The sequence below is a fragment of the Pristiophorus japonicus genome, chromosome 11 (assembly GCF_044704955.1).
Source record: "Pristiophorus japonicus isolate sPriJap1 chromosome 11, sPriJap1.hap1, whole genome shotgun sequence".
NCBI classification, from domain to species: domain Eukaryota; kingdom Metazoa; phylum Chordata; class Chondrichthyes; family Pristiophoridae; genus Pristiophorus; species Pristiophorus japonicus.
In genome coordinates, this window is record NC_091987.1 from 75,293,491 (window position 1) to 75,320,400 (window position 26,910).

General features: G+C 43.4%; 1 protein-coding gene across 1 annotated transcript; it reads right to left on the reverse strand.

Annotated features, from left to right (window-relative positions):
• Positions 1-1,261: 1,261 nt before the first annotated feature.
• cox17 (cytochrome c oxidase copper chaperone COX17) lies at positions 1,262-14,804 on the reverse strand. The gene is made up of 3 exons (XM_070893566.1): positions 14,547-14,804; positions 3,457-3,566; positions 1,262-1,513 (listed from the first exon to the last, which is right to left on the reverse strand). Exons 1-2 carry the CDS (start codon positions 14,663-14,665, stop codon positions 3,482-3,484), a joined length of 204 nt encoding a protein of 67 aa, XP_070749667.1. The 5' UTR covers positions 14,666-14,804; the 3' UTR covers positions 1,262-1,513; positions 3,457-3,481.
• Between the last annotated feature and the right edge of the window lie 12,106 nt (positions 14,805-26,910).

Consider the following 26,910-nt stretch of genomic DNA (forward strand, 5'->3'; position numbering starts at 1 on the left):
GAGTAAAAAATAAAACAGGGAAGGTGGCTCAACCGTGGCTAACAAGGGAAATTAAGGATAGTGTTAAATCCAAGAAAGAGGCATATAAATTGGCCAGAAAAAGCAGCAAACCTGAGGACTGGGCAAAATTTAGAATTCAGCAGGAGGAAAAAGGGTTTAATTAGGAGGGGGAAAATAAAGTATGAGAGGAAGCTTACCGGGAACATAAAAACTGACTGCAAAAGATTCTATAGATATGTGAAGGGAAAAAGATTAGTGAAGACAAACGTAGGTCCCTTGCAGTCAGATTCAGGTGAATTTATAATGGGGAACAAAGAAATGGCAGACCAGTTGAACAAATACTTTGGTTCTGTCTTCACGAAGGAAGACACAAATAACCTCGGAAATACTAGGAGACCGAGGGTCCAGTGAGAAGGAGGAACTGAAGGAAATCCTTATTGGGCGGGAAATTGTGTTAGGGAAATTGATGGGATTGAAGGCCGATAAATCCCCGAGGCCTGATAATCTGCATCCACGAGTACTAAAGGAAGAGGCCCTAAAAATAGTGGATGCATTGGTGATCATTTTACAACAGTCTGTCGATTCTGGATCATTCCCTATGGACTGGAGGGTAGCTAATGTAACACCATTTTTAAAAAAAGGGAGAGAAAACGGGTAATTATAGACCGGTTAGCCTGACATCGGTAGTGGGGAAAATGTTGGAATCAATTATTAAAGATGAAATAGCAGCGCATTTGAAAAGCAGTGACAGGATTCATGAAAAGGAAATCATGTTTGACAAATCTTCTAGTTAAATCCTCAAAAAATTCCAGTAGAGTGGACAAGGGAGAACCAGTGGATGTGGTGTATTTGGACTTTCAAAGGGCTTCTGACAAGGTCCCACACAAGAGATTGGTGTGCAAAATTAAAGCACATGGTATTGGGGGTAATGTACTGACGTGGATAGAGAACTGGTTGGCAGACAGAAAGCAGAGAGTCGGGATAAACGGGTCCTTTTCAGAATGGCAGGCAGTGACTAGTGAGGTGCCGCAGGGCTCATTGTAAATAGCATGGTTCAATATACATGAATGATTTAGATAAGGGAATTGAGTTTTCGGCGCCTTTTTCGCCACCACAAAGTCGCGCACCGTGTCTAACTACACCGCTCTAAGCAGCTGGGGAAATTTGGGCCCATTGTGTGCAACTTGAAACTAGAATCTCAGTATACTGATAAACTGCAGGTTTGCCAACCCCATACAAAATGAAGTAGGATCAAGTGACATATTTTCAAACTTTTAATAAAGGATAAATCATACAAATTTGCAAGTATCTCTGATTTTAAATAACTGTGGATAAGAAAAGGCAGAAAAGATAGTGATCATCTGACTAAGTTCTGTAACAAATCACTGAAGATGAGTTTTCAGTTCCAGCTTTTGTCATAACAGTTCATTTGTATAGCAATGTATTCACATACAACTCATCTTCATTCACCTTCAGGCAGAACAGCACACAAAATTTATTCCCAAACACAATCCTGTTTAGTGAAAAAAAATACAAAAATTAAGAAAAATAGCTGTGTTCTGGTTAAATTGGATTATCACAAAAATATATATAGTACAAATACCCCAACATTCCTGTAGGTATTGAATTCACATGATTTATTCGACCAAATCAGTGTAACCTCAAACCACCTGGTCTCATTAGTTTCCAAGTGAAGTGCAATCCGGCACAACAGGGAGGCTACTGTAAGGAACACCACCTTAAATCAAAAAAGTTCCACTTGCAGTGGAGCACTTCTCTAATTTTACTGGATTTTAAGTAAACAGGGACAGTTAATGGTAGATTCACGATATTAAAGATCTAAGATGGATTGCGCTTTTAAAATTTAATGGGCATATTGTAAAACTGTGGATTGATAAGATCCTGGTCTGATCTCTAACAGGGAACCCAATATCCAATGGATGTAGGGAGCACCCAGAGGGTTGGAAAAATAATTTATGCTTCTTATTTTAAAAGTCAAAAGTTTCTCTCTCTTACTACACTACTTCCCCCTGATTCCAAGGTGACACAGGCAGGAATCATTTTGTCTCCAAATAGCTACCGCAGAATGATTAGTCACTTGTGAAATATACAACTAGAAATGGAGGTCAAGAGAATCAATGCTTTCAAAAGGAAGCTACATGGCTCAGAGGCATGCACGATGTAGAGAAGACACCTCAAGTCGCTGGAGATATATCAGCAACGATGTCTCCGCAAGATCCTGCAAATCCCCTGGGAGGACAGGCGCACCAACATCAGTGTCTTCGTCCAGGCTAATATCCCCAGTATTGAAGCACTGACCATACTCTATCAGCTTTGCTGGGCAGGCCACATAGTTCGCATGCCAAACACGAGACTCCCAAAGCAAATGCTCTATGCGGAGATCCTTCATGGCAAAGGTAGGCAGCGGAAACGTTACAAGGACACCCTAAAAGCCTCTCTGATAAGGTGCGACATCACCACTGACACCTGGGAATCCCTGGCCAAAGACCGCTCTAGGAGGAGAAAGTGCATCCGGGAGGACGTTGAGCACCTCGAGTCTCAACGCCGAGAGCGTGAAAAGGTCAAGCGAAGGCAGCAGAAGGAGCGTGTGGCAAACCAGTCCCACCCAACCCTTCCCTCGGCGACTGTCTGCCCCACCTGTGACAGAGTCTGTGACTCTCGTATTGGACTGTTCAGCCACCAAAGAACTCACTTCAGGAGTGGAAGCAAGTCTTCCTCGATTCCGAGGGACTGCCTATGATGACATTAGAAGGAAATGGTATTTAAATTTTACAAGCACAAGAGCTGATTTTTCCTGAATATTTCAACCCTTTAAAATAAACTTGTATCATAAGAAATAGAAGCAGGAGTGGGCTATTTGGCCCCTCGAGCCTGCTCCACTCACTGCATAAAACTTAATTACACACTGTAAACTAAAATCTGATAGCTATTTTCTCCATTGTCTTCCACCCTAAGTTTGGCTCCTCTTCTCTCCCTCTAGTCTTTCAAACAGGAAATTGCTGAAGCAGAATGGGATAAAAAGCCAGGAGACCCAAACTAGCTTCATTACTTCAGACAATATACCCAAACACAGCAACATTTATTAAAAAAAATCCAAATACAAATGTTAGTTGAGACTAGTATTCCGGTTAATACTAGCACACTTGTATTCCACTTTAAAAACAAAAAAACAGTTAAATATTATAAATTATGAGTGTAATAAAACTGAGAGGATATCGCATCCTTAATAACTGGTTCGTATCTAAGTCAGGAAGTATTGCTAAAATATCCTGTGCCTATGTCTGGGGAAAAATCAACACGATTACACATACTCTCACAAAAGCTAAATGCTATGCATACAATCTATTACCTGCTCACATAAGTCACTGTAAATAGTACAGTTTAGGCAAATTTTAAAAATATTAGAAAAAATGCTGGGAGAGGATTAATACTCACCACACACTTCCGAAGTGCTGCCTCATCAGACCTTGAATCCCAATGCCCTCATGCATTCTTTGTGAGCTTCAATCAGGTCTTTGCAGTTCTCCTCTCCTTTCTCAATTATACTGCAAATAGAATTAATGGTAAGGAGGTTGGTTCAAATTATTACCAAAAATTTTCCCCGATGTATTACTTTTATTATTGGAGACTCAAAGTTAGTAAATAGTGCTCACTTCTTAGCTCCCACAAGTGTTGTTTTGTGTGGCTATAAGCACATTCACTTTTGAATAGATCTGCATTTGGGAATGGAATAAAGATTTTTTTTTAGTAAAACTGTTTGTTTGAGAAATAATTTTGTACAACTACTCTTAAGTAAACATTTCTGGGTTTAGTTTTGGGGCAGGGGAATTATTGAATCACTGTACAGGGTACCACAAAAAATGGAGAAGTGTAATCATACCCAGAACAGTCCATTCAGCCTGTCTCCATTCCTGTTTTTGGAGTTTCTGTACGTTTTGTTAAAAAGGACCTGAAGGTACCATCTATTGTATAATCTTAAACTGGTTTCACTGCAGATAATTAAAAATAAAATTCAGATCTTTATTTTGGCATTTACCATTATTTCAATGAAAACTCCACCAGAACAGTATTTCATTAGGACGTACAATAAAAAGGAAACAGAATCAAAACACGATTAAGCAACAAAACCAGTCACTACCACTGTACTCGAGAGCACCCAGATGTGCGACAACAATCAATGTAAATTAATTCTCAAAATAACATTTATATGTTATGATGTGGAAAATTTGGGCTTGTAACTTTCAGTTTTAAAACATTCTAATTAGTGACACACACATATAGGGCTCAATTTTTCCCAATGCCATTTTTTGACATATTGCCACTGTCCGAGGTTGCGGGTCCCAGTAGGATGCAGCGAGCCACACCCAGGGTGAGGAGGGGAAAGAGAGCTCGACAGCACTCTCCTGAGGTGCAGGATCTAACAGATGTGGTTCAGATGATGGCAATGAGTGCAGAGAGCATTGACCATACACGATCACCCCTGGACACCATCAGCGGGGTGGATGATGAGGTATCAGGACTCTCGGGAGAAGTAACAACACTCTCGCGAGAAATGGGAACATTGTCTGGGAACATGAGGGAAGGAATGTCGCAGGTAGCTGATGCGCTGTCAGTGAACATGAGGGAGGGAATGTCACAGGTAGTTGAGATACTGTCAGGGTACAAGGGAGGGAATGTCGGAGTTAGCTGCTGCAATAAGGGAACACGTCCAGACCCCGTGGCCATTGACATACTCAACTGCCACCCCAATTCCAAAGCCGTGCCTTCCACATTACCACTTGGTACCAACCCGAGAAACGCTGCGCCATAGCCTGCGGGCAAAAGTGAACTCAACAAGACCAAGCGCAGCGGGCGGTCTTAGTATAGGTGGAGGAGAGATCGGTGCAGCCTTTCTTTGCTGCTGTTGTTGTTACTGTTGTAACTGTTCTCAAATTAAAAGTTTTTTGTAAGTTATGTAAATTTACAAGTTTAAAAGTTTTTAAGTGATTAGTTTGTAAGTGATCTTATCTGGAAACTTTAAAGTTTGATACAAGAATATTTATATTAAAGTTAAGTACAAACAAGTGTTTATTAAACTTTTGAATAAAATATATTTTAAATTATAACTGAATCATTTCCATTATTTGTTCCATTATTAACACAATTTTGTGAAGTAAATAAGATTAATTTCCATTATATTTTCCATTAACACAACACAACATTACGGAACAGGTCCAAACAGTAAACATGGTCCAATTTGAATAGTTGCCGTTGAGCCTTCAGGCAGCAAAGTGTTCACGGATGAGCTGCTGGCGCAAGGCTCAAGCAATCATTAAAGGAGCATAACAGCCCGCTCTCCTCCGCTGTCGTGCTCCGGGTTCAGGTAGATCCTTGTCCTCCTCGTCACCTGCATCTTCTTCCTCATCGTCACCCACTCTCACCTCAGATGGGTCTTCTACTACCAGCTGCTGCTGCCTCACGATGGCGAAGTCATGCAGCACATAACAGTGAACTGACCGACAATCTCAGGGGAGTACAGCAAGTAGCCTCCAGAATGGTCCAGGCATCGGAAACGCTGTTTCAAGATGCCAATGCTTCTCTCTATTATGCTGTGTGTCGCAATGTGCGACATGTTGTATTCCTGGTCGGCTTCCGTCTGGGTTACACGTAGGGGTGTCATGAGCCAGGTGGCAAGGCTGTACCCTTCTGGCTGCTGCTGAAACATGGCAGATATAGCGCTCTCGTGTAGGATGAACACATCATGAGTGCTCCCAGGGTATCTTACATCAACTGACATGTTGCAATGCATGTCGTCACACACGAGTTGCACATTAATGGAGTGGAAACCTTTTCTGTTCCTGTACATCTCGGAATCCTCCAAAGGTGCTCGCATTGCGATGCGGATACAATCAATGCAGCCCTGTACCTTTGGGAAGCCAGCAATCCTGGAGAAGCCCAGAGCCCTGTCACGCATTGCCTGGGCGGTCATGGGGAACTTTATGTAGTCATTCCTCCAGGCATATAGTGCAGCAGTCACCTGCCGAATGCAGATATGTGTTGCATGTTGAGAAATGGCATAAACATCCCCAGTTGTGTCCTGGAATGATCCAGATACATAGAATGAAAGTGCAGCTGCAACCTTCACTTCAACTGACAAAGCAGTCCTCCTGACGCTTCTAGGTTGCAGGTCTGCTTTTACTAACTCACAGATCTCAGTTACAACTTATTTGCGGATACGCAGCCTTCTGACACAGTCTGCATCACTCAGGTGCAGGTATGAACGCCTGTCTCGATATACCCGACGTGGGTAAGGCCTCCAGCCCATCATCCTACATGCTCTGAGGTTCCTCAAGCGATGATCTCAAATCAATCGTCTCCTCCTCAGCACCATCATCGTGCAGAAGGCTTGCACGAAGTATGGCATTGTCAGTATTGTCCCCATGATTAAATTGTACCTTTTCAAGAAGCTCAAAACAGCAGGCAGGTAAGCTTCTTTGTTGTCTCTCCCTCAAGGTCGATGCCCCTAGTATGGACCACACCCAGGTCTGAGCATGCACAATAGGCTTGCTTAGATCAGGAAACACCCACCCCTCCCCGGGCTTCATCTGATGCTGCTTGCTGCATAGTGCAAGGGCTCTCATCCCTTCAGTTCGGCTTCTACACCCACCCACCCCACCTCTCCCAGGCATGGCACTTTAAAAAAAAAAATCCAAAATTAAAGAATTGCATGAAACTTCCATTTTCTGTGTTTTCAGTTGGAAAAAATTAAGCTTGATGATGCCTATTTAATGTGTGTTCTTGATTCCCTCCAAAACTTTGCATAAAAACAATGGTGTCTTTCTGCGCCGATTTTTTGATGTGGGCTGGTTTTTCTTAAGTGCCCAGAAGGTTTTTTCGGCGTGGTCACATACGCCATCTACCTGTAATCAAACACTACTATTTCTGGCCAAACGTGCATTAATGTGAAAACCTGATGTTATGCCTCCTATGACACAGATAAAAAAACGAACCTAAAAAAATCATAACTGAGTTACGGTAGCGCACAATCTTTGGGGAAATTTGGATTTTAAAAATTTAGGCCAAAAAAACGGCGCAAATCGCTGGGGAAAATTGAACCCTTTGTGTGAGTGTTTGTCCAAGAACAAATCACAAAACACTGAATTCAATGTTTGGAAACCTTTTAGAAAGTTACAAACAAGTAACCAGTTTTATCCTGGTCCAAATTTCCTTCTTCTGATTGGGGGCATAATAATCTCTATAAATATACCACTGGCTAGATTTCAGTAATGGAGGTAGAAACATAAACAACACAGTTTTGTCAGACTATTCTGGGAGAAGTGGGGAGGTCCAATGGAACAATTCGTCAAAACTTTCCTCAAGAGATTAAATAGATGCTACATAACCCATAATATGACACATTTTATATGGTTTGTGGGAGAAGTAGGCTTGATGAGCTGTACAGTGGCTCTTGATTTGTTTTTGTATATTGCCACTTTGAAGCCAGTAGCAACTGGAGTTTCAAAAGTTTCACTGTACAAGAAGCTTTGAAGGTGAACAGGCAAATAGAAAAGCTCTGATTACTGTCACCAGTGTTTAGTTGATAGTTAGAAAATATAAACATTCAAATTAGTGACACACACACACATACACATATATAAGTAGGTGTGTGTCCAAGAATTAATCACAAATCACTGAATTCAATATATGGAGACCTTTTAAAAAGTTACAAATCAGTCTTACTGGACCAGTGATACCCGCTGCCCAATGCTGTAAGATCAGTGCCTTCTCCTTTCCCTCATTGGTAACAGACATCAGCAATCTACCTGTAAGCAAACACCACTATCTGTCAAACCTCAGGTTTCCTTCCATAGCTCTGCCAACCCCCAACACCTCCATCTCAATGTTGCCAAACTTTAGAAACTCCATTCCAGTTTTTCCAGAGCTCAGGGCCATCCACCCAGTGAAGATAAAGCCCACCCTCCCAGTACTAGCAAAAATACAGCCATCTTTCTCCAAATGGTACAGCCTGCACATCAACTTGCTGTGTTACATCAGCTTTAGAAATGTAGATAAAAAATATATAGCTAAAGGAATATCTAAATAATTGTAAAATCATATATATGTCACATTTCCTGTTATAATTTTTGGTGATGCTTCTTTAAGTCAGCACTAATATTGAAACTGACTATATAAACCTTTTTTTTGTGGGTGGGGGGGGGGGGTGCGATTTGGGATGTAAACAGTTCACCATCATTGGAAACTTGGGACCACTAGGAGGCACTGAGGCAAGTCTTCGACTGTCTCCCCTAACTTGCTCCATTATTGTTTCTCTTTAGCAAAAGCAAAATACTGCAGATGCTGAAAATCTGAAACAAACGTAAATGCTGAAAATACTCAGGTCAGGCAGCATCTGTGGATGGAGAAACAAAGTTAATGTTTCAGGTCGATTACCTTTCATTAGAACTGGAAAAAGTTAGAGATGTAACAGGTTTTAAGCAAGTACAGAGGCAGGGAAAAGGGAAAAGATGTGACAGGATGGAAGGCAGGAGAGATTAAATGACATTGTGTCTGAGGATTCATATAGAGAAATGTAATTAAGTACCAGAAATAATTTTGAATAGACATGTAATAAAGACATCAGCTTTCTTTAACCAGCATTCAGACTTCTTGAAACTGCAAGAAATACTAGAATCTTTACAATAATCTGAAGATTTTAATGTAAAAAAATCCACAAATAGTGGATTAAATGCTATAAACCTAATCAGAGTTCAGAGGGCATTTATTAGTCACTTAAGAACTGAATCTGACATAATCTAATCCCCAGATTAATTTTGTGTGATTTATTCCCAGATGTTTTTCTGTAGTACACAAATGCATTTTTCTTCCCGCCCCCAAAAAAGGTTTTGCTAACAAATACACTACAGAATTAACATCGTCGCTTTAACTAAAATACAGATACTTTATTTTGAAAAGATTTACTTTGCAGTGATTGTTTGGTAGGCCTAAATATTGATTACAGATTTAAAAAGCTAAAGTGGGTCACAACATTTCATTCTGAAAGGCATTGAAAACTCCTATGCCAGGCTCTGTTTTAAAGCCATTTGGATGCAGTATGCTTGTGCATGTCGTGTGATTGGGCTGTACAATGATAAAAAGACCGGTCACAAAGTTAGTTTGGAAAAGTCACAGAGTAAACTGAGCATCTAAATCTACATACCTTTCCAGACCCTGAACCTCTGAGTGGCTTTGCAGCAACAGGTTTACTTGAAGCACAAGGTGGCAATACAAGAAAGAAAGATGTGGATTGATATAGAATGCTTTTCACGACCTCAGTATGTCCCAAAGCAATTTACAGCCAATAAATTACCTTTGAAATACTGTATAGTCACTGTTGGAATGTAGGAAACATGGCAGCCAATTTGCGCACAGCAAGCTTCCACAAACAGCAATATTATATTGACCAGTTCTTGTTTTAGTGATGTTGGTTAAGGGATAAATATTGGGCAGGATAGCAGGAAGAACTATCCTGCTTGTCTTAAAAATGCCATGGGACTGTTTACCTGATAGGCCTTGGTTTAATGTCGGTTTAATGTCTCATCCAAAAGACAGCACCTTCGAAGGCCTAGATTTTGCACTGAAGTTGGACGTGAACCCACAACCTTCGACTCAGAGACGAGAGTACAATCACTGAGCCATGGCCAACATCATCAAAATTCAAACAATTTTTGAAATGTTTTTAAGCAGTTGCTTTTTTTGGGTACACAATGCACCTTTACTCAAGCTGGAATGTGGTCTCCACTACTGACACAGAGTTCTTCCTGAGTCACAGCCTGCTCCTTAATTATTACCTGTCCTACTGGAGATACAGATTTTTCCTCCCACAACAAAACAGTTTGGAGTATTCCCAGGTACTACTTTAGAATTCCCTTACATGCATGGTAGTGTTGACCAGTAAGATGGTGAAGCAGCATCCATTCCCACCTTGTAAGACTTTGTTGCCATACCCTGCCAGTCCCCGATGGAAATTGCTGCACAACTACACCATCAGCAGTCACTCGATGCCCTCATGAGTGCTGATAATTGTGCACAGTAACTGAAGACCATGCCGAGAGCAAGCTGAAGCCAAGTGATGACAGCGGAAGGAACACGCGGCAACCCAGGCACCCCACCCACCCGTTCCTTCAATCACCATCTGCCCCAACTGTGACAGAGACTGCAGGTCCCGTATTGGACTTAAAATGGTCTTAAAAATATTTCCTTCTTAAAATGGTCTTAAAAACATTTCCTGACAACGACCCCCCCCCCACCCCCGTGGCCATGTCACTCTTTCCTGCTAACCTTTTATTTTGGGATACTTCCCCCAAATCACTGACATTTTCTGTCCTTCAACCTTCCCTGTTCGGGTTTGCCACCTGCCCTTGGTCACCACCTTTCACCCACCGACTTTATTGACCTTGGTTCCTTCCCCGCTAAATCAGTTTGGCACGCTACCAGCCCCCCTCTTATCCGTCCACCCTTGCCTTTCGCCTCAGTGCCCTATTCTCTCTTCTGTCACTTTCCCCATCCTCCACCTTTTTCCACTCTCATAGAAACATAGAAACATAGAAAATAGGTGCAGGAGCAGGCCATTCAGCCCTTCTAGCCTGCACCGCCATTCAATGAGTTCATGGCTGAACATGAAACTTCAGTACCCCCTTCCTGCTTTCTCGCCATAACCCTTGATCCCCCGAGTAGTAAGGACTTCATCTAACTCCCTTTTGAATATATTTAGTGAATTGGCCTCAACTACTTTCTGTGGTAGAGAATTCCACAGGTTCACCACTCTCTGGGTGAAGAAGTTTCTCCTCATCTCGGTCCTAAATGGCTTACCCCTTATCCTCAGACTGTGACCCCTGGTTCTGGACCTCCCCAACATTGGGAACATTCTTTCTGCATCTAACCTGTCTAAACCCGTCAGAATTTTAAACGTTTCTATGAGGTCCCCTCTCATTCTTCTGAACTCCAGTGAATACAAGCCCAATTGATCCAATCTTTCTTGATAGGTCAGTCCCGCCATCCCGGGAATCAGTCTGGTGAACCTTCGCTGCACTCCCTCAATAGCAAGAATGTCCTTCCTCAAGTTAGGGGACCAAAACTGAACACAATACTCCAGGTGTGGCCTCACCAAGGCCCTGTACAACTGTAGCAACACCTCCCTGCCCCTGTATTCAAATCCCCTCGCTATGAAGGCCAACATGCCATTTGCTTTCTTAACCGCCTGCTGTACCTGCATGCCAACCTTCAATGACTGATGTACCATGACACCCAGGTCTCGTTGCACCTTCCCTTTTCCTAATCTGTCACCATTCAGATAATAGTCTGTCTCTCTGTTTTTACCACCAAAGTGGATAACCTCACATTTATCCACATTATACTTCATCTGCCATGCATTTGCCCACTCACCTAACCTATCCAAGTCACTCTGCAGCCTAATAGCATCCTCCTCGCAGCTCACACTGCCACCCAACTTAGTATCATCCGCAAATTTGGAGATACTGCATTTAATCCCCTCGTCTAAATCATTAATGTACAATGTAAACAGCTGGGGCCCCAGCACAGAACCTTGCGGCACTCCACTAGTCACTGCCTGCCATTCTGAAAAGTACCCGTTTACTCCTACTCTTTGCTTCCTGTCTGACAACCAGTTCTCAATCCACGTCAGCACACTACCCCCAATCCCATGTGCTTTAACTTTGCACATTAATCTCTTGTGTGGGACCTTGTCGAAAGCCTTCTGAAAGTCCAAATATACCACATCAACTGGTTCTCCTTTGTCCACTTTACTGGAAACATCCTCAAAAAATTCCAGAAGATTTGTCAAGCATGATTTCCCTTTCACAAATCCATGCTGACTTCGACCTATCATGTCACCATTTTCCAGATGCACTGCTATGACATCCTTAATAATTGATTCCATCATTTTACCCACTACTGAGGTCAGGCTGACCGGTCTATAATTCCCTGTTTTCTCTCTCCCTCCTTTTTTAAAAAGTGGGGTTACATTGGCTACCCTCCACTCCATAGGAACTGATCCAGATTCAATGGAATGTTGGAAAATGACTGTCAATGCATCCGCTATTTCCAAGGCCACCTCCTTAAGTACTCTAGGATGCAGGCCATCAGGCCCTGGGGATTTATCGGCCTTCAATCCCATCAATTTCCCCAACACAATTTCCCGACTAATAAAGATTTCCCTCAGTTCCTCTTCCTTACTAGACCCTCTGACCCCTTTTATATCCGGAAGGTTGTGTGTATCCTCCTTAGTGAATACCGAACCAAAGTACTTGTTCAATTGATCCGCCATTTCTTTGTTCCCAGTTATGACTTCCCCTGATTCTGACTGCAGGGGACCTACGTTTGTCTTCACCAACCTTTTTCTCTTTACATACCTATAGAAACTTTTGCAATCCGCCTTAATGTTCCCTGCAAGCTTCTTCTCGTACTCCATTTTCCCTGTCCTAATCAAACCCTTTGTCCTCCTCTGCTGAGTTCTAAATTTCTCCCAGTCCCCAGGTTCGCTGCTATTTCTGGCCAATTTGTATGCCACTTCCTTGGCTTTAATACTATCCCTGATTTCCCTAGATAGCCACGGTTGAGCCACCTTCCCCTTTTTATTTTTACGCCAGACAGGAATGTACAATTGTTGTACTTCATCCATGCGGTCTCTAAATGTCTGCCATTGCCCATCCACAGTCAACCCCCTAAGTATCATTCGCCAATCTATCCTAGCCAATTCACGCCTCATACCTTCAAAGTTACCCTTCTTTAAGTTCTGGACCATGGTCTCTGAAATTACTGTTTCATTCTCCATCCTAATGCAGAATTCCACCATATTATGGTCACTCTTCCCCAAGGGGCCTCGCACAATGAGATTGCTAATTAATCCTCTCTCATTACACAACACCCAGTCTAAGATGGCCTCCCCCCTAGTTGGTTCCTCAACATATTGGTCTAGAAAACCATCCCTTATGCACTCCAGGAAATCCTCCTCCACCGTATTGCTTCCAGTTTGGCTAGCCCAATCTATGTGCATATTAAAGTCACCCATTATAACTGCTACACCTTTATTGCATGCACCCCTAATTTCCTGTTTGATGCCCTCCCCAACATCCCTACTACTGTTTGGAGGTCTGTACACAACTCCTACTAACGTTTTTTGCCCTTTGGTGTTCTGCAGCTCTACCCATATAGTTTCCACATCATCCAAGCTAATGTCTTTCCTAACTATTGCATTAATCTCCTCTTTAACCAGCAATGCTACCCCACCTCCTTTTCCTTTTATTCTATCCTTCCTGAATGTTGAATACCCCTGAATGTTGAGTTCCCAGCCCTGATCATCCTGGAGCCACGTCTCCGTAATCCCAATCACATCATATTTGTTAACATCTATTTGCACAATTAATTCATCCACCTTATTGCGGATACTCCTTGCATTAAGACACAAAGCCTTCAGGCTTGTTTTATTAACACCCTTTGTCCTTTTAGAATTTTGCTGTACAGTGGCCCTTTTTGTTCTTTGCCTTGGGTTTCTCTGCCCTACACTTTTCCTCATCTCCTTTCTGTCTTTTGCTTTTGGCTCCTTTTTGTTTCCCTCTGTCTCCCTGCATTGGTTCCCATCCCCCTGCCATATTAGTTTAAATCCTCCCCAACAGCACTAGCAAACACTCCCCCTAGGACATTGGTTCCAGTCCTGCCCAGGTGCAGACCGTCCGGTTTGTACTGGTCCCACCTCCCCCAGAACCGGTCCCAATGCCCCAGGAATTTGAATCCCTCCCTGCTGCACCACTGCTCAAGCCACGTATTCATCTGCGCTATCCTGCGATTCCTACTCTGACTATCACGTGGCACTGGTAGCAATCCCGAGATTACTACTTTTGAGGTCCTACTTTTTAATTTAGCTCCTAGCTCCTTAAATTCGTTTCGTAGGACCTCATCCCTTTTTTTGCCTATGTCGTTGTTGACCTGAATATTACATGTGGTCTTGATTCCCCATGTGTAATACCACAGGAGATAAAACTTGTGTTGTTGAAAATGTTCATTTTGTTTTCTATATTTCTAGTCCCCGAGCTATGCTCTTAGTCTCCATTGATAAGTAATGCTATGGGAGATCCGCAATTGTTACATAAACTTCGCAGCTGTTTTGCAGAAGTAATGGTTGATGTCGTAATCTCGGTGTAAGTTGCTGAGGACATAATGAGGAACTTTTTTTGCACTGACCCAAACAGTTCACATTTCAGAGATAAACTTTAAAGCGTGCCATTTGGAAAGTAGGATATTTCCTCCCACCCGTCTAATTCTCTGCAATTGTGAGGGTTGAATCCGTACAATTGCCATTGCTTCCCCCGCGGGGGAAGTGAGTCGGCAGCTGCGGCTGAAGCTTGGCATCAAATTAGACCTGTGTGTGTGTCTGATCGGAAAGTGTGAGATGTAGAGACCGTTCTAGAACAGACTAACTTTCAACAGTGAGATCAAGATATAAATAGAGGCACTAAAAAGTTCTCCATTACCAGACATCCCTGACTTTCTTGGTCTCCGGACACGCACAACATGGTTTCAAAGGCTTTTTCTCCCCAGCCTGTCCAGCGGGCGCCGTCCCCAAGGATGTAGCGGCGCTTAATTCAGACATCTTCGTCTTAAGTTAATTTTAATTGCTTGTTTTTTTTGTTCTGAACGAAATTGTTTCATTCGCCTTCCACCTTCACGCGTCCTTTCGCCGACAGCTGTAATCCTACGCAATACACGTTGAATCCGGCGCTTCGTTGCGATCGGTGTGAAGGCGTGAGACACCCTGGGATTTGTAGTTCTCCTTCAGTCCGGACCAGTAATTGAACGTCAGAACACGAACTACAAATTCCAGAACACACCGCCCCAGACGGGACGCTTTGCTTGCACGGATATCCGCAATTATAGATGGTACTATATACAGATATTTACTGTTCAAAGAGGAATGAGATGAGATTAGATAATTCTTTTATTAGTCCTTAAAGTAAAAGTAGATTTTACTTTTGGAAATGAGAGTTGATGGGGTTAGATATGGGGTGAGAGAAGACTCGTGCGGCATTTCACCTGTTGGGCCGAATGGCCTGTTTTTGTGCTGTAAATACTTTGTAATCATTTGTAGGAACATTACCTCTGTCGGATACTTTTAAAGCATTGACTTTTACCAGTTGAACAGCTCCCCAGAATTCACCCAGTTCCACACTCCAGTATGTAAAAGCAAGGGGAAAGTCGGTACACAATAATTGTTTCTCAGAATACGCCCTTTTTAATAAGAGACAATAGGGTTCCATAAATTTGTTCACATTTTAAGAAAAATCTATGTTATTGCAAATATGGAGATCCCTGGTAGCCAGTATCCTAACTTGCACAAGTCCCATTCACTCATCACCCCTGTGCTCGCTGACCTACATTGGCTCCCGGTGCAGCAACATCTCAAATTTAAAATTCTCATCCTTGTTTTCAAATCCCTCCTTGGCCTTGCACCTCCATATCTCTGTAACCTTCTCCAGCCCTACAACTATTTTTGTTGTATCTGTAAACAAGTGCTCCCTGGTTAAAGGGAGGGGTGGGGGGTGATCACACTCCAAAAACTTTCAATCAAGTGCCCCCTTGTTTTTTTTGAGGCCACCAAAAACACAAATTATACAAGTGCCCCCTGGCTAAAAAGTGGGGGGGGGGGGGGGCGCACTAAAACCGACAAACTTAAACAAATTAAAGTTTAGACACGTGGTTCAAATTAAAATTTGGTTGCCGGGGGTGATGATGCAATCCAGTCCCTCCGATACCCACCTCTCGCGGAAGGCCGCGAGCGTACCGGTGGGCACCGCATGCTCCATCTCCAGGGGCACTCTGGCTCAGATGGAACCGTGGAAGAGAGGCAGGCAGTCGGGCTGAATGACCCCCTCGACCGCCCACTGCTTGGACCGGGTGATGGCCTCTTTGGCCATGCCCAGGAGCAGTCCTATGAGGAGGCCTTCCGATCTCCAGCCCTACAACCCTCCGAGAACTGCGTTCCTCCAATTCTGGCTCCTTCTGTATCCCCAATTTCCTTCGTCCCACCATTGGCTGCCGTTCCTTCAGCCGTCAAGGCCTTAACCTTTGGAATTCCCTCCTTAAGCCTCTCCTCCATTAACACACTCCTTAAAACCTACCTTTTGAGCCAAGTTTTTAGTCACCTGTCCTATTACCTTCATTTGCAGCTTGGTGTCAAATTTTGTCTGTTAATGCTCCTGTGAAGCACCTTGGAATGTTTTACTATGTTAAAGGCACTATTTAAATGGAAGTTATTGTTGTAGGAACCATGACATCAATTATGGTCAAAATCCCCTTGCACCCCAGAAGAACACTACTGAGAAGATCACAAGATAATTCTGGATGAGGAAGGCCATTTGGTCCACCTTTATTGATTCACCCAAATGTCCCCTGCCCCATTGTAACATACAATTGTTTATTAAATGATTCCAGGGTTTTCACTTCCACTTAGGGGTGTTAACTTTGTTTGGACGTATTCCTGGAGGTATCATCACATGAGCTCTCGCCTTCAACCACCTGCCCATTTCTCCCCTATCTCCAATATTTTTAAAACTAATAAATGGAAATGTTCTAAGAAATATTTTTTTAAATCACCATCTTTTTAATGGCCCGAAGATTTTTCATCTGGGCTGCTTGCAACAGTGTCCAGCAGATTAATCTTTAACTTCTGGAGGCTCCAAAACAATCCTGAAGTAATGGCTATCCTACCTTCACTACTCAGGCAGTGCATGCCAGATCACAACTTGTTGTATAAAAAAACATTTCCTCATGTCGCCTCTGGTTCTTTCTTCAATTAAATCTGTGTCCTCTGGTTACTGACCCTTCTCCTTATTCTATCAAAATCCTTCATAATTTTGAACACCCCTATCAAATCTCTTAACCTTCTCTGCTCTAAGGAGAACAACCCCAGCTTCTCTAGTCTTCACATAACTGAAGTCCCTCATCCCTGGTACCATTCTAGTAAATCTCTTCTGCACCCTATCTAAGCCTTGATGTCTTTCATAAAGTGTGACTCCCACAATTGAATGCAATACTTCAGCTGAGGCCTAACTAGTGTTTTATAAAGGTTTAGCATAACTTCCTTGCTTTTGTATTCTATGGGGGAAATTTTAACATGGGTGAGCAAATGGGAGTTAACTGGGCAAAAAATTGTTGGACAGCCGGCTCCAACCTGCTGACTTCTGGGTTTTACTGAGGTGGGACAAGGGGCACGCGAGCAGCCAATCTGCTCCCAGGAGGCGAGTTGGCATTTTAAATATATTAAAGCTGGACGCCTTGGATTTAACATGCTTTGCAGGTTTAATTGTGGCCAGCCAGGTTTCCCTGGCCTCGGGAAACCTGGCAGCTGCAGAGAAGCGAAGACAGCCTCGGGGAGCACTCCTTGTGGGCTAGGAGGAGCAGGAGTGATTCCTCCCTGCCTCTCAAGCTCCCCCATCAGACTCCCACTCCAGGATTTGACCCTTCAGGGTCGGAGATCGACCACCCCATGGAATCATATGCCCCACACCTCTCCAGAGTCGACGATTGTACCTACCTGGTCCTGCGGCCTCCTCTGGAGTGTTCCCCACCTGACTGGAAGCCAAGCCTGTCAATCATGCTGACTTCTGGGTGGGGAACCTGTCAATGACAAAAGACGCACGCTGTGGAGTTTCACGCGTGCTATTGGGCCCCTTCGCTCCGAGCGCATCGAGAAGTAAAGTCAAGGATCCCATATGCTTTTTTAACAGCCTTCTTATCTTGTCCTGCCACCATCAAAGATTTATGTACATACACCCCCAAGTCTTTTTTGTTCCTGCACCCACTTTAAAATTGTATTATTTAAAATTTGTTTGACTTTCCTCATTTTTTTTTCTACTAAAATGCATTACTTCACACTTCTCTGTGTTAAATTTCATCTGCCATGTCTGCCCGTTTCAGCAATCTCTGTATGTCCTCCTGAAGTTTGTTACTATGCTCCTCATTGTTTACTACATTTCCATGCATCATGTCATCTGCAAATTTTGAAACTGCCCGCTATACCCAAGTCCAGGTCATTAATATACATCAAAATGAGCAGTGGTCCTAATCATTGTACTCGCTAAGCTGTGCGGCCGGGCAGTCATCTGTAAGGTCCCGCGCAGACCGCTCACTGACTTATCCATTGTAGATACTGTGCATCCGAAAAATTTTTAATGGGCAGCACAGAAGGCAGAGCAGTTTATGGGGGACATTGAGCCTAATACTGATCCCTGGAGAACACCACTGTATATCTACTCCAGTCTGAAAACCAACCGTTCTCCACTACTCTCTGCTTTCTGTTCCTTAGCCAATTTTATATCCACACTGCCACTGTCCCTATACAGGTTGAGCGTCTGAAATTCGGAGTTCCAAAATTCGGAATGTTCCAGAATCCGGACCGATCCATGGCGGGGTCATCTGGAAACTGGAAAAAGTTCTGAAATCCGGACTCGCCCGCCTCGGCTGCCCAACCACCACCCGCTCAACCACCGGCCGCCCCCATCTCGGCCGCCTGACCTCCCCCCGCCTCCCGACTTCCGGCCCCCCGATTTACCCCCACCTCAGCCCCCCCCCCCCTTACCTCGGCTGCCCGACCCCCCCCCTTACCTCGGCTGCCCGACCCCCCCCCCCGCCCCCCTTTACCTCGGTCGTCCGACCCTCCCTCAGCCGTCCGGCCCCCCCCATCTACCTCAACGCAGGCAAAGACGTTCTGAAATCTGGAAATACCCGAAATCTGGAACGGCCTCGGTCTCAAGGTTTCCTGATTTCGGACGCTCTACCTGTAATACTATGGGCTCCCATTTGTGGTACTTTATTAAACAATAATAACTTGTATTTATATAGCACCTTTAACATAGTAAAACGTCCCAAGGTGCTTCACAGGAGCATTATAAAACAAAAAATTTGGCACCGAGCCACATAAGGAGATATTAGGGCAGATGACCAAATGCTTGGTCAAAGAGGTAGATTTTAAGGAGCGTCTTAAAGAAGGAAAAAGAAGTAGAGAGGTGGAGAAGTTTAGGGAGGGAATTAGAGCTTAGTGCCTTGGCAGCTGAAGGCATGGCCACCAATGATTAAAATCGGGGATGCTCAAGAGGGCAGAATTAAAGGAGCACAGGGTTGTGGGATTAGCAAAATGAGAGAGATAGGGAGGGGCGAAGCCATGGAAGGATTTGAAAACAAGGATGAGAATTTTAAAATTGAGGCATTGCTTAACCGGGAGCCAATGTAGGTCAGCATGCACAGGGGTGATGGGTGAACAGGACTTGGTGCGAGTTAGGACATGGCGGCAAAGCTTTGAATTACCTCAAGTTTACGGAGGATAGAATGTGGAAGGGTGGCTAGGGGTGCATTGGAATAGTCAAACAGAGTTGAAGATGCCTGTGCGTGAGTTCTTTTAACATGGGGTGGCCGTTGCACACCGGCTACCACATGGGCTTAGCTGAGCAAGGTCTTGGTCCAGTAGCAAGGGGGTCCAAGACGACTAGTCAAGTTTAGAGGTAACAAAGGCATGGAGAGTTCGAGCAGCAGACGAGCTGAGGCAGGGACAAAGTCGGGTGATGTTCCGGAGGTGGAAATAGGCGGTCTTTTGAATTTTTGACACGAGGAATCAGCCTTAATGCTTTTTGTGCACTGCCTCCACTACCATTGTTCTTCCCATTTACATATTTTGTAATGTTGAAGTTGCCTTTCCAATTGACTCACTCCTTCTACTTTGATATCATCTGCAAATTTGACCAATTTGCATTGAGTTACTGAGTACAGATCAATGAAGTAAACTAGAAACAATAATGGTCCCAACACCGAGCCCTGAGGCACCCACTCAGTATACCCCCAATCCCACAACACAACTCATCTAATGAGCACTGTTTGTTTCCTACCCTTCAGTTTCTTATCCATTTCTCGGATTTACTCGGAATGCCCATAGCTTTGAGTTTAATTAACAGCCTTTTGTGTGAAGCTATCAAAAGTTTTTTGAAAGTTGATGTACACCACATCATAGGGCTTAATTTAAATTATAATTTTTTTTAAGAATTCAAGGAGGTTGGTTCGGCAAGATCTTCCCTTTCTGAATTCATGCTGACAATTGTTAGCTAGGTTATTATACAGCTCATCCTCAAGTTTACTCCTGATAATCAATTAGATTATTTCACATGGACTGGTAATAGCTACCAGTATCTTGTCAACATCCTGTATTTGAATATGGGCATCATATTAGCCTGTTTATTGTTAACTTCCCCAATGTCTATTGACTCCCTGATCATGAATGCCAGTACCTTACAATTCTCCTTAATCTCTCTCAGCACTCTGGGATAAATGCCACTTATTCCCTGGGGATTTAATTGTTTTGAGCCAGTTTAGCATTCCATCCCATCAATTATGAAGCATTGATTTTATAGGTTATCTTTGTCTGGAGAGGGCACATTGCTCATATCTTTTGCGAATTCAGAATATTTACTGTTTTGCACTCATATCACTCCGGTTTGCATCTTTTATGGTATTCACTTTTTCTCTGACTGCCCTCTTGCGTTATTAAAATGAAATATCTTTTTTACTGTTATTATTAGCCTCAGCTATTTGGCTGTTTTGCAGGTCTCTCTTTCACCCATTGATCACCCATTTTAACATGTTTTGCATTTTCTTATTCATTCCAGTGAAGTCCCTTTTTCTTTCTCCCCGTTGGATTTGTACACACCACAGAATCATAGAATGGTTACAGCCATTCGGCCCGTGCCAGCTCTCGGAAAGTGCATTTTCCCGGTACCCCTGTAAATTGTTTTCCTTCAGGCATTTATCCCCAATTCCCTTTTGAAAGCTACAATTGCGTGTGCTTCCATCATACTTTCAGGCAATGCTTTCCAGATCCTAATCACTCGCCGCATAAAAATGTTTTTCCCATTTACCTCTTTATCTTACCTTTAATTTGTTCATTCATCCACTTAATTACATTTGCTTAGTCTGAGAATGTATTTAACCTGTATGCTCAGCACTATAACCTCTTTAAAAGGTATTTTGTATTCTACTGAAACTTTATTGAACAACCTTCCATAATATATTTGGTTTATTTCATTTCATTGAATGTAGTCATTTGAAAGTTCTGTACTTGGCTCCTGATCTATATATTTCTGAATCCCAGAAGATGTTAAATTTTATAATTGTGTTTTTATGACTTTCATTTTGTGTACATTTATGATGTTGTCATACTTGAGTAATGCCTAGAAATACATTTAACCCGAGAATTGATTTCTATACTTACTTTGCATATTTTCTATTGCTAAGTAGCACTGGCGTGCTACTAAACTCCATCTCCTACACCAGCTCCTTTTGCTAAACACTCTATACTCCTAAATGTTTTTCATCCTCTAGATTTAGCCAGGTTTCCGATAGTCCTACCACATTTTAGTTCATTACTGCTACAACAGCCTCCAGTTTGGCATTTATGGATATACCTCATTATAGTTCTCCCTCCTCCCAACAACCCCAAGTCTGCTTATTCCTGGTCTCTAGTTCATGTATGTCTCTCTTGAGTTTCTGAGTCCAAACCCGATTAGCTTCAACCCTATCTGTCTTATCTAGGATCCTGTTTTATCCCTGCCACAGTTTAGCATAATCTTCTGCTGCCACTTCCATTGTTTTTGCCCCTACTTGATTTAAATGTAGCCCATCTCTCCTGAACCAGGCATGTTTATTATTTATGCTCATACCGTGTTATTTCTTTAATGAATTTCCCATCTTTCCCAAATACTAAAGTATACCAGAGAACATTACTTTAAACCTACATCTGGAGTACTGTGTTCAGTATATAGAGATATATTGACCTTGATGGGATACAACGTAGATTCACCAGAATGATACCTGGGTTTAAATGGTTAAATTATAAGGACAGGTTGCATAGACTTGGTTTGTATTGGCTTGAGTTTAGAAGGTTGAGGGGTGATCTAATCAAGGTGTTTAAAATAATAAAGGGATTCAATAGAGTACATAACATAGGGCTGGATTTTTGTCATTTTTTCGATCATTTACCACCGATGGTAAATTCACCACAAATTACCACCAAAATACTGCCGATTTCATAATTTAGCATCGAAATACCACCAGTGGTAAATTCATCAATACCACCATAGAAACATAGAAAGTAGGTGCAGGAGTAGGCCATTCGGCCCTTCGAGCCTGCACCACCATTCAATATCATGGCTGATCATTCACCTCAGTACCCCTTTCCTACTTACCCCTTGATCTCTTTAGCCGTAAGGGCCATATTTAACTCCCTCTTGAATATATCCAACGAACTGGCATCAACAACTCTCTGCGGTAGGGAATTCCACAGATTAACAACTCTCTGAGTGAAGACGTTTCTCCTCATCAGTCCTAAATGGCTTACCCCTTATCCTTAGACTATGTCCCCTGGTTCTGGACTTTCCCAACATCGGGAACATTCTTCCTGCATCTAACCTGTCCAGTCCCGTCAGAATTTTATATGTTTCTATGAGATCCCCTCTTATCCTTCTAAACTCCAGTGAATACAGGCCCAGTCGATCCAGTCTCTCCTCATATGTCAGTCCTGCCATTCCGGGAATCAGTCTGGTGAACCTTTGCTGCACTCCCTCAATAGCAAGAACGTCCTTCCTCAGATTAGGAGACCAAAACTGAACACAATATTCCAGGTGAGGTCTCACCAAGGCCCTGTACAACTGCAGTAAGACCTCCCTGCTCCTATACTCAAATCCCCCAGCTCTGAAGACCAACATACCATTTGCCTTCTTCACTGCCTGCTGTACTTGCATGCTAACTTTCAATGATTGATGTACCATGACACCCAGGTCTCGTTGCACCTCCCCATTTCCTAATCTGCCACCATTCAGATAATATTCTGCCTTTGTGTTTTTGCCACCAAAGTGGATAACCTCACATCCACATTATACTGCATCTGTCATGCTTTTTCCCACTCACCTAACCTGTCCAAGTCACCCTGCAGCCTCTTAGCATCCTCCTCACAGCTCACACCAGCTTAGTGCCATCTGCAAACGTGGAGATATTACACTCAGTTCCTTCATCTAAATCATTGATGTATATTGTAAATAGCTGGGGTCCCAGCACTGAGCCCTGTGGCACTCCACTAGTCACTGCCTGCCATTCTGAAAGGACCTGTATATCCCGACTCTGCTTCCTGTCTGCCAACCAGTTCTCTATCCACGTCAGTACATTACCCCCAATACCATGTGCTTTAATTTTGCACACCAATCTCTTGTGTGGGACTTTGTCAAAAGCCTTTTGAAAGTCCAAATACACCACATCCACTGGTTCCACCTTGTCCACTCTATTAGTTACATCCTCAAAAAATTCTAGAAGATTTGTCAAGCATGATTTCCCTTTCGTAAATCCATGCCGATCCTGTCGCTGCTTTCCAATTTTTACCATTGGCCTAAAATACCAACAAGTAAAAGTGCAGTCTTATCTGATTGGAACCCAGTGCTACGGATGCCATTTTTGAAAACGAAGCTGCAGTCTATTCCACATGAGAGAAGGCTGAGTTTTACACAGATATCTTTATGTGCGTTCAGAGTTAGATTTTAAGGTTATTTGAGGCTTTTAGTGGATTATTTGAGAAAATTGGAGGACATTTTAAGGATATATAAGAAAATTGGAGGTCATTGAGAACATATGAGGATATTTAAGAAAATTAGGGGACACCTGAGGAGAGGGGGGAGGGGGAGGAGGAGGGGGAGATGAGGAGGAGGGGGGATGAGGATGAGGAGTCTGGTGATGAACCCATGACACTACCACCCCGAACACCACAGCGGAAACATCGTGGAGCTTTCGCCACTGCAAAAGTGTTATGTCAGCAACTCATAAATCAACGCTTTGCTTGAACAGTGAGATTTACGTTTCACCTTTACCGCGCACTCTTATCGTTGAGTTTTACCCTTCATTTTCTAAAAGTTAGACATAGTACAAGAATGGTTAAGTTTAACATTTTATAAAAGGTTGTAAATTTTGAAAAATGTAGAAGTCAATAAATATATTTTTTTTACTTCCAACGATTAATTTTTTTTTGCAACAACAATAACACAACAAAAACTACAACATCAGCAGCAAGAACAAAAACAACAATAAAACATCAGCCCCCACCCTGCACTTCTTTTACCTGCAGGCAAGATTCCCAACTGCCTTTACCCCCTCTAATCTTCACCCCCGAATGCTTCCCCCGGTACCTCTACCCGCGTTGGGACCAGAACGTTGTGCAGCAAGGCATCCGGAGTGCTGCTATTGTCGGCGGAGAGAATGACGACACCAGATGTGGATCCACATTGAGAAGCTCGGGTTGTGGAAGAAGATCCGTCTTCTGAGTCAGAAGGCATTTCTACCTCCCCACCCACAGGTGATGTCGGTCTGGGTGGCATGGCACTTGGGGGTGCAGTGCCAAAATGCGAGACCATCAATTGCACAGGGCATTGACAGACTCGCTCACTTCCCTCATCACCGCAGACAGTTCCGACATGTCCGCCGATTGTCGGGCAGATTGTGCGTTGATGTTGCTGGAAATTCTATCCAGGGCCTGGAGGAGCTCTTGACTGAGATCGACGCTCTCCCTAGACAGTCCCACCATGTCCAGGTTTGCGCCTGGCTGTCTGTTAGCATTCCCGCCTTGCCGTCTCAACCTCCGTGGAGGCGACATACGGTGTCGTGCGCTTGGGGTGCGTTGCTGCACACCACTTGGTTCCATTGCATCTGTGACGGGGAACCCATGGAAGGTGGAGCCTTTCAAGGGAGTGTTGGCTGCAGGTAAAATATCCTCTGCTTGTCCCGCTAAAAACAAATGGTCCCAAACCCTCCTCCTCCCGCACCCCCCACCGCCCCCCCCCCACGCCCCCAACAGCTTCTACATCTATTTCTTCCAGATAATGAACAAGCCCCTGATCTTCCTCTTGGTTCTCGTCTTGTACCAAAGTTTGTTCAATCTGTTGAGACGTATGCGCCTCCTCATCTGCAAAACAGAAAACAACATACGAGTGGTTAGCAGCAGGGGAGAGGGAAGGATGATATGAATTCGGTCACATAGCCTATTTGAAGGACCACCAGTACTGCATTATATGTTGTCGAGAGACACTACATGAAATTACCCTAACCCTAAATTACCCTAAGCCGAATTCACATCCACTACATGACATTCTATTACATGATACAAACATTAAATTACATGACTCCAACACAGCCGGTGGATTTTTCATCACTTACCTTCAGCTGCAGGATCAGCACCCCCATGGGGGCACTCACCACGGCTGCCGCACGTTCCTCTGCTTCGGTGAATTCAATGACTTTGGGTGGTCCACCCCCCTGTGCGCAGCTGCTCGGCCCGATTTGTAGATAGTTTCCTCTGCAAAACTGACAATAGCAATGTTTAAGCAAATTGTCCTTCTGCTGTTGTGGCACACACAGATAGCCATCAAAGCACTTAATAAATCATTTAAAAATCTGTCCCATTAAGCTGCACGTGGTTCATGAGAAAGACATCGAAGTGCAGAAAATATCTTTTAATATCTCAGAAAACCAGCTTAAAAAAAATCATTCAAGCCAAATAAAGTGCAACACTAATCCTACCTACATAAACATGTGCAAGGAGTACATGAATAAAAATATTTACACTCGAAAAACGCAACTAGGTCACCCCACCGTTTCCGGCACTACTGGCCCCTCCCCCCCCCCCCACCCGGTGGATGTGATCAACTGAGGACACAGCCTCAGCTATTGCAGACCAAATTCTGCGCCCTACAGGTGGTGAGGGCTTTCCCCTGCCACCCCTGGACAATTGTCCCCACCACGCCTCGGCTTCCGCTACCAGTGCCTCCAGGGCGTCCAAACTAAATTTTCGAGCACTTTGACGGCCCACCATACGAGGTTGAAGCTCTGGTGGGGTTGCTCCGAATGCTGCATATTTAATTTGATTGGAATACTGATTTTAAACTGTTCCTTCATCTCCCGCCTTCAATAATGATGTCCTCTCTCTCTTTCAATCTCCTTCTCTTTCTGCGCCCCCTGACCCTGTCACTTGACAAGAATCGCAGGAAAGAACTCATCTGGGGAAAAAAAAAATCGCATCGCGCATGCGCAGAAATACCGCACATGCACAAAAATTCCACACATTTTAGTTTGAGTCTTGCACAATCAGAAATAAGATAGAAATACAATTAGCCCTACCACCAGTCATATTTGACGAAAATAGTGGCCTTCAGTCATAGCGGTATTTCGGTGGTAAAACAAATAGCACTGAAATACCACTGGAAAACCAGTGGTAGGACTAAATGATGAAAATCCAGCATATAAGAACATAAGAAATAGGAACCTTTTGGTCCCACGAGCCTGCTCCGCCATTCAACGAGATAATGGCTGATCCTCTACCTCAATTCCACCTGCTTGCTGTACCTGCATGTTAACTTTCAGTGATTCGTGTAGTACAAGAATATCCAGGTCCCTTTGAACACCAACATTTCCCAATCTCTCACCAGTTAAAAATATTCTGCCTTTCTATTTTTCCTATCAAAGTGGATAACTTCACATTTCTCCACATTATATTCCATTTGCCACGTTCTTGCCCACTCACTTAGCCTATCTAGATCCCCATGAAGCCTCTTTGCATCCTCCTCACAACTTACATTCCCACCTAGCTTTGTATCATCAGAAAACTTGGATATATTACATTTGGTCCCCTCATCCAAATCATTGATATATATTGTTAATAGCTGAGGCCCAAGCACTGATCCTTGCGGTACCCCACAAGTTACAACCTGCCAACGTGAAAATTACCCATTTATTCCTACTCTCTGTTTTCTGTCTGTTAACCAA

What these genes read in the sequence shown, in the direction of transcription:
- cox17 (XM_070893566.1), bottom strand. Translation starts at nt 14,665, where the DNA reads ATGTCTGAATTAAGCGCCGCTACATCCTTGGGGACGGCGCCCGCTGGA. An exon ending in AAGAAAGTCAGGGATGTCTG is followed by an intron (nt 3,567 to 14,546) that starts GTAATGGAGAAC and finishes TTCTATTTGCAG; the next exon opens with TATAATTGAGAAAGGAGAGG.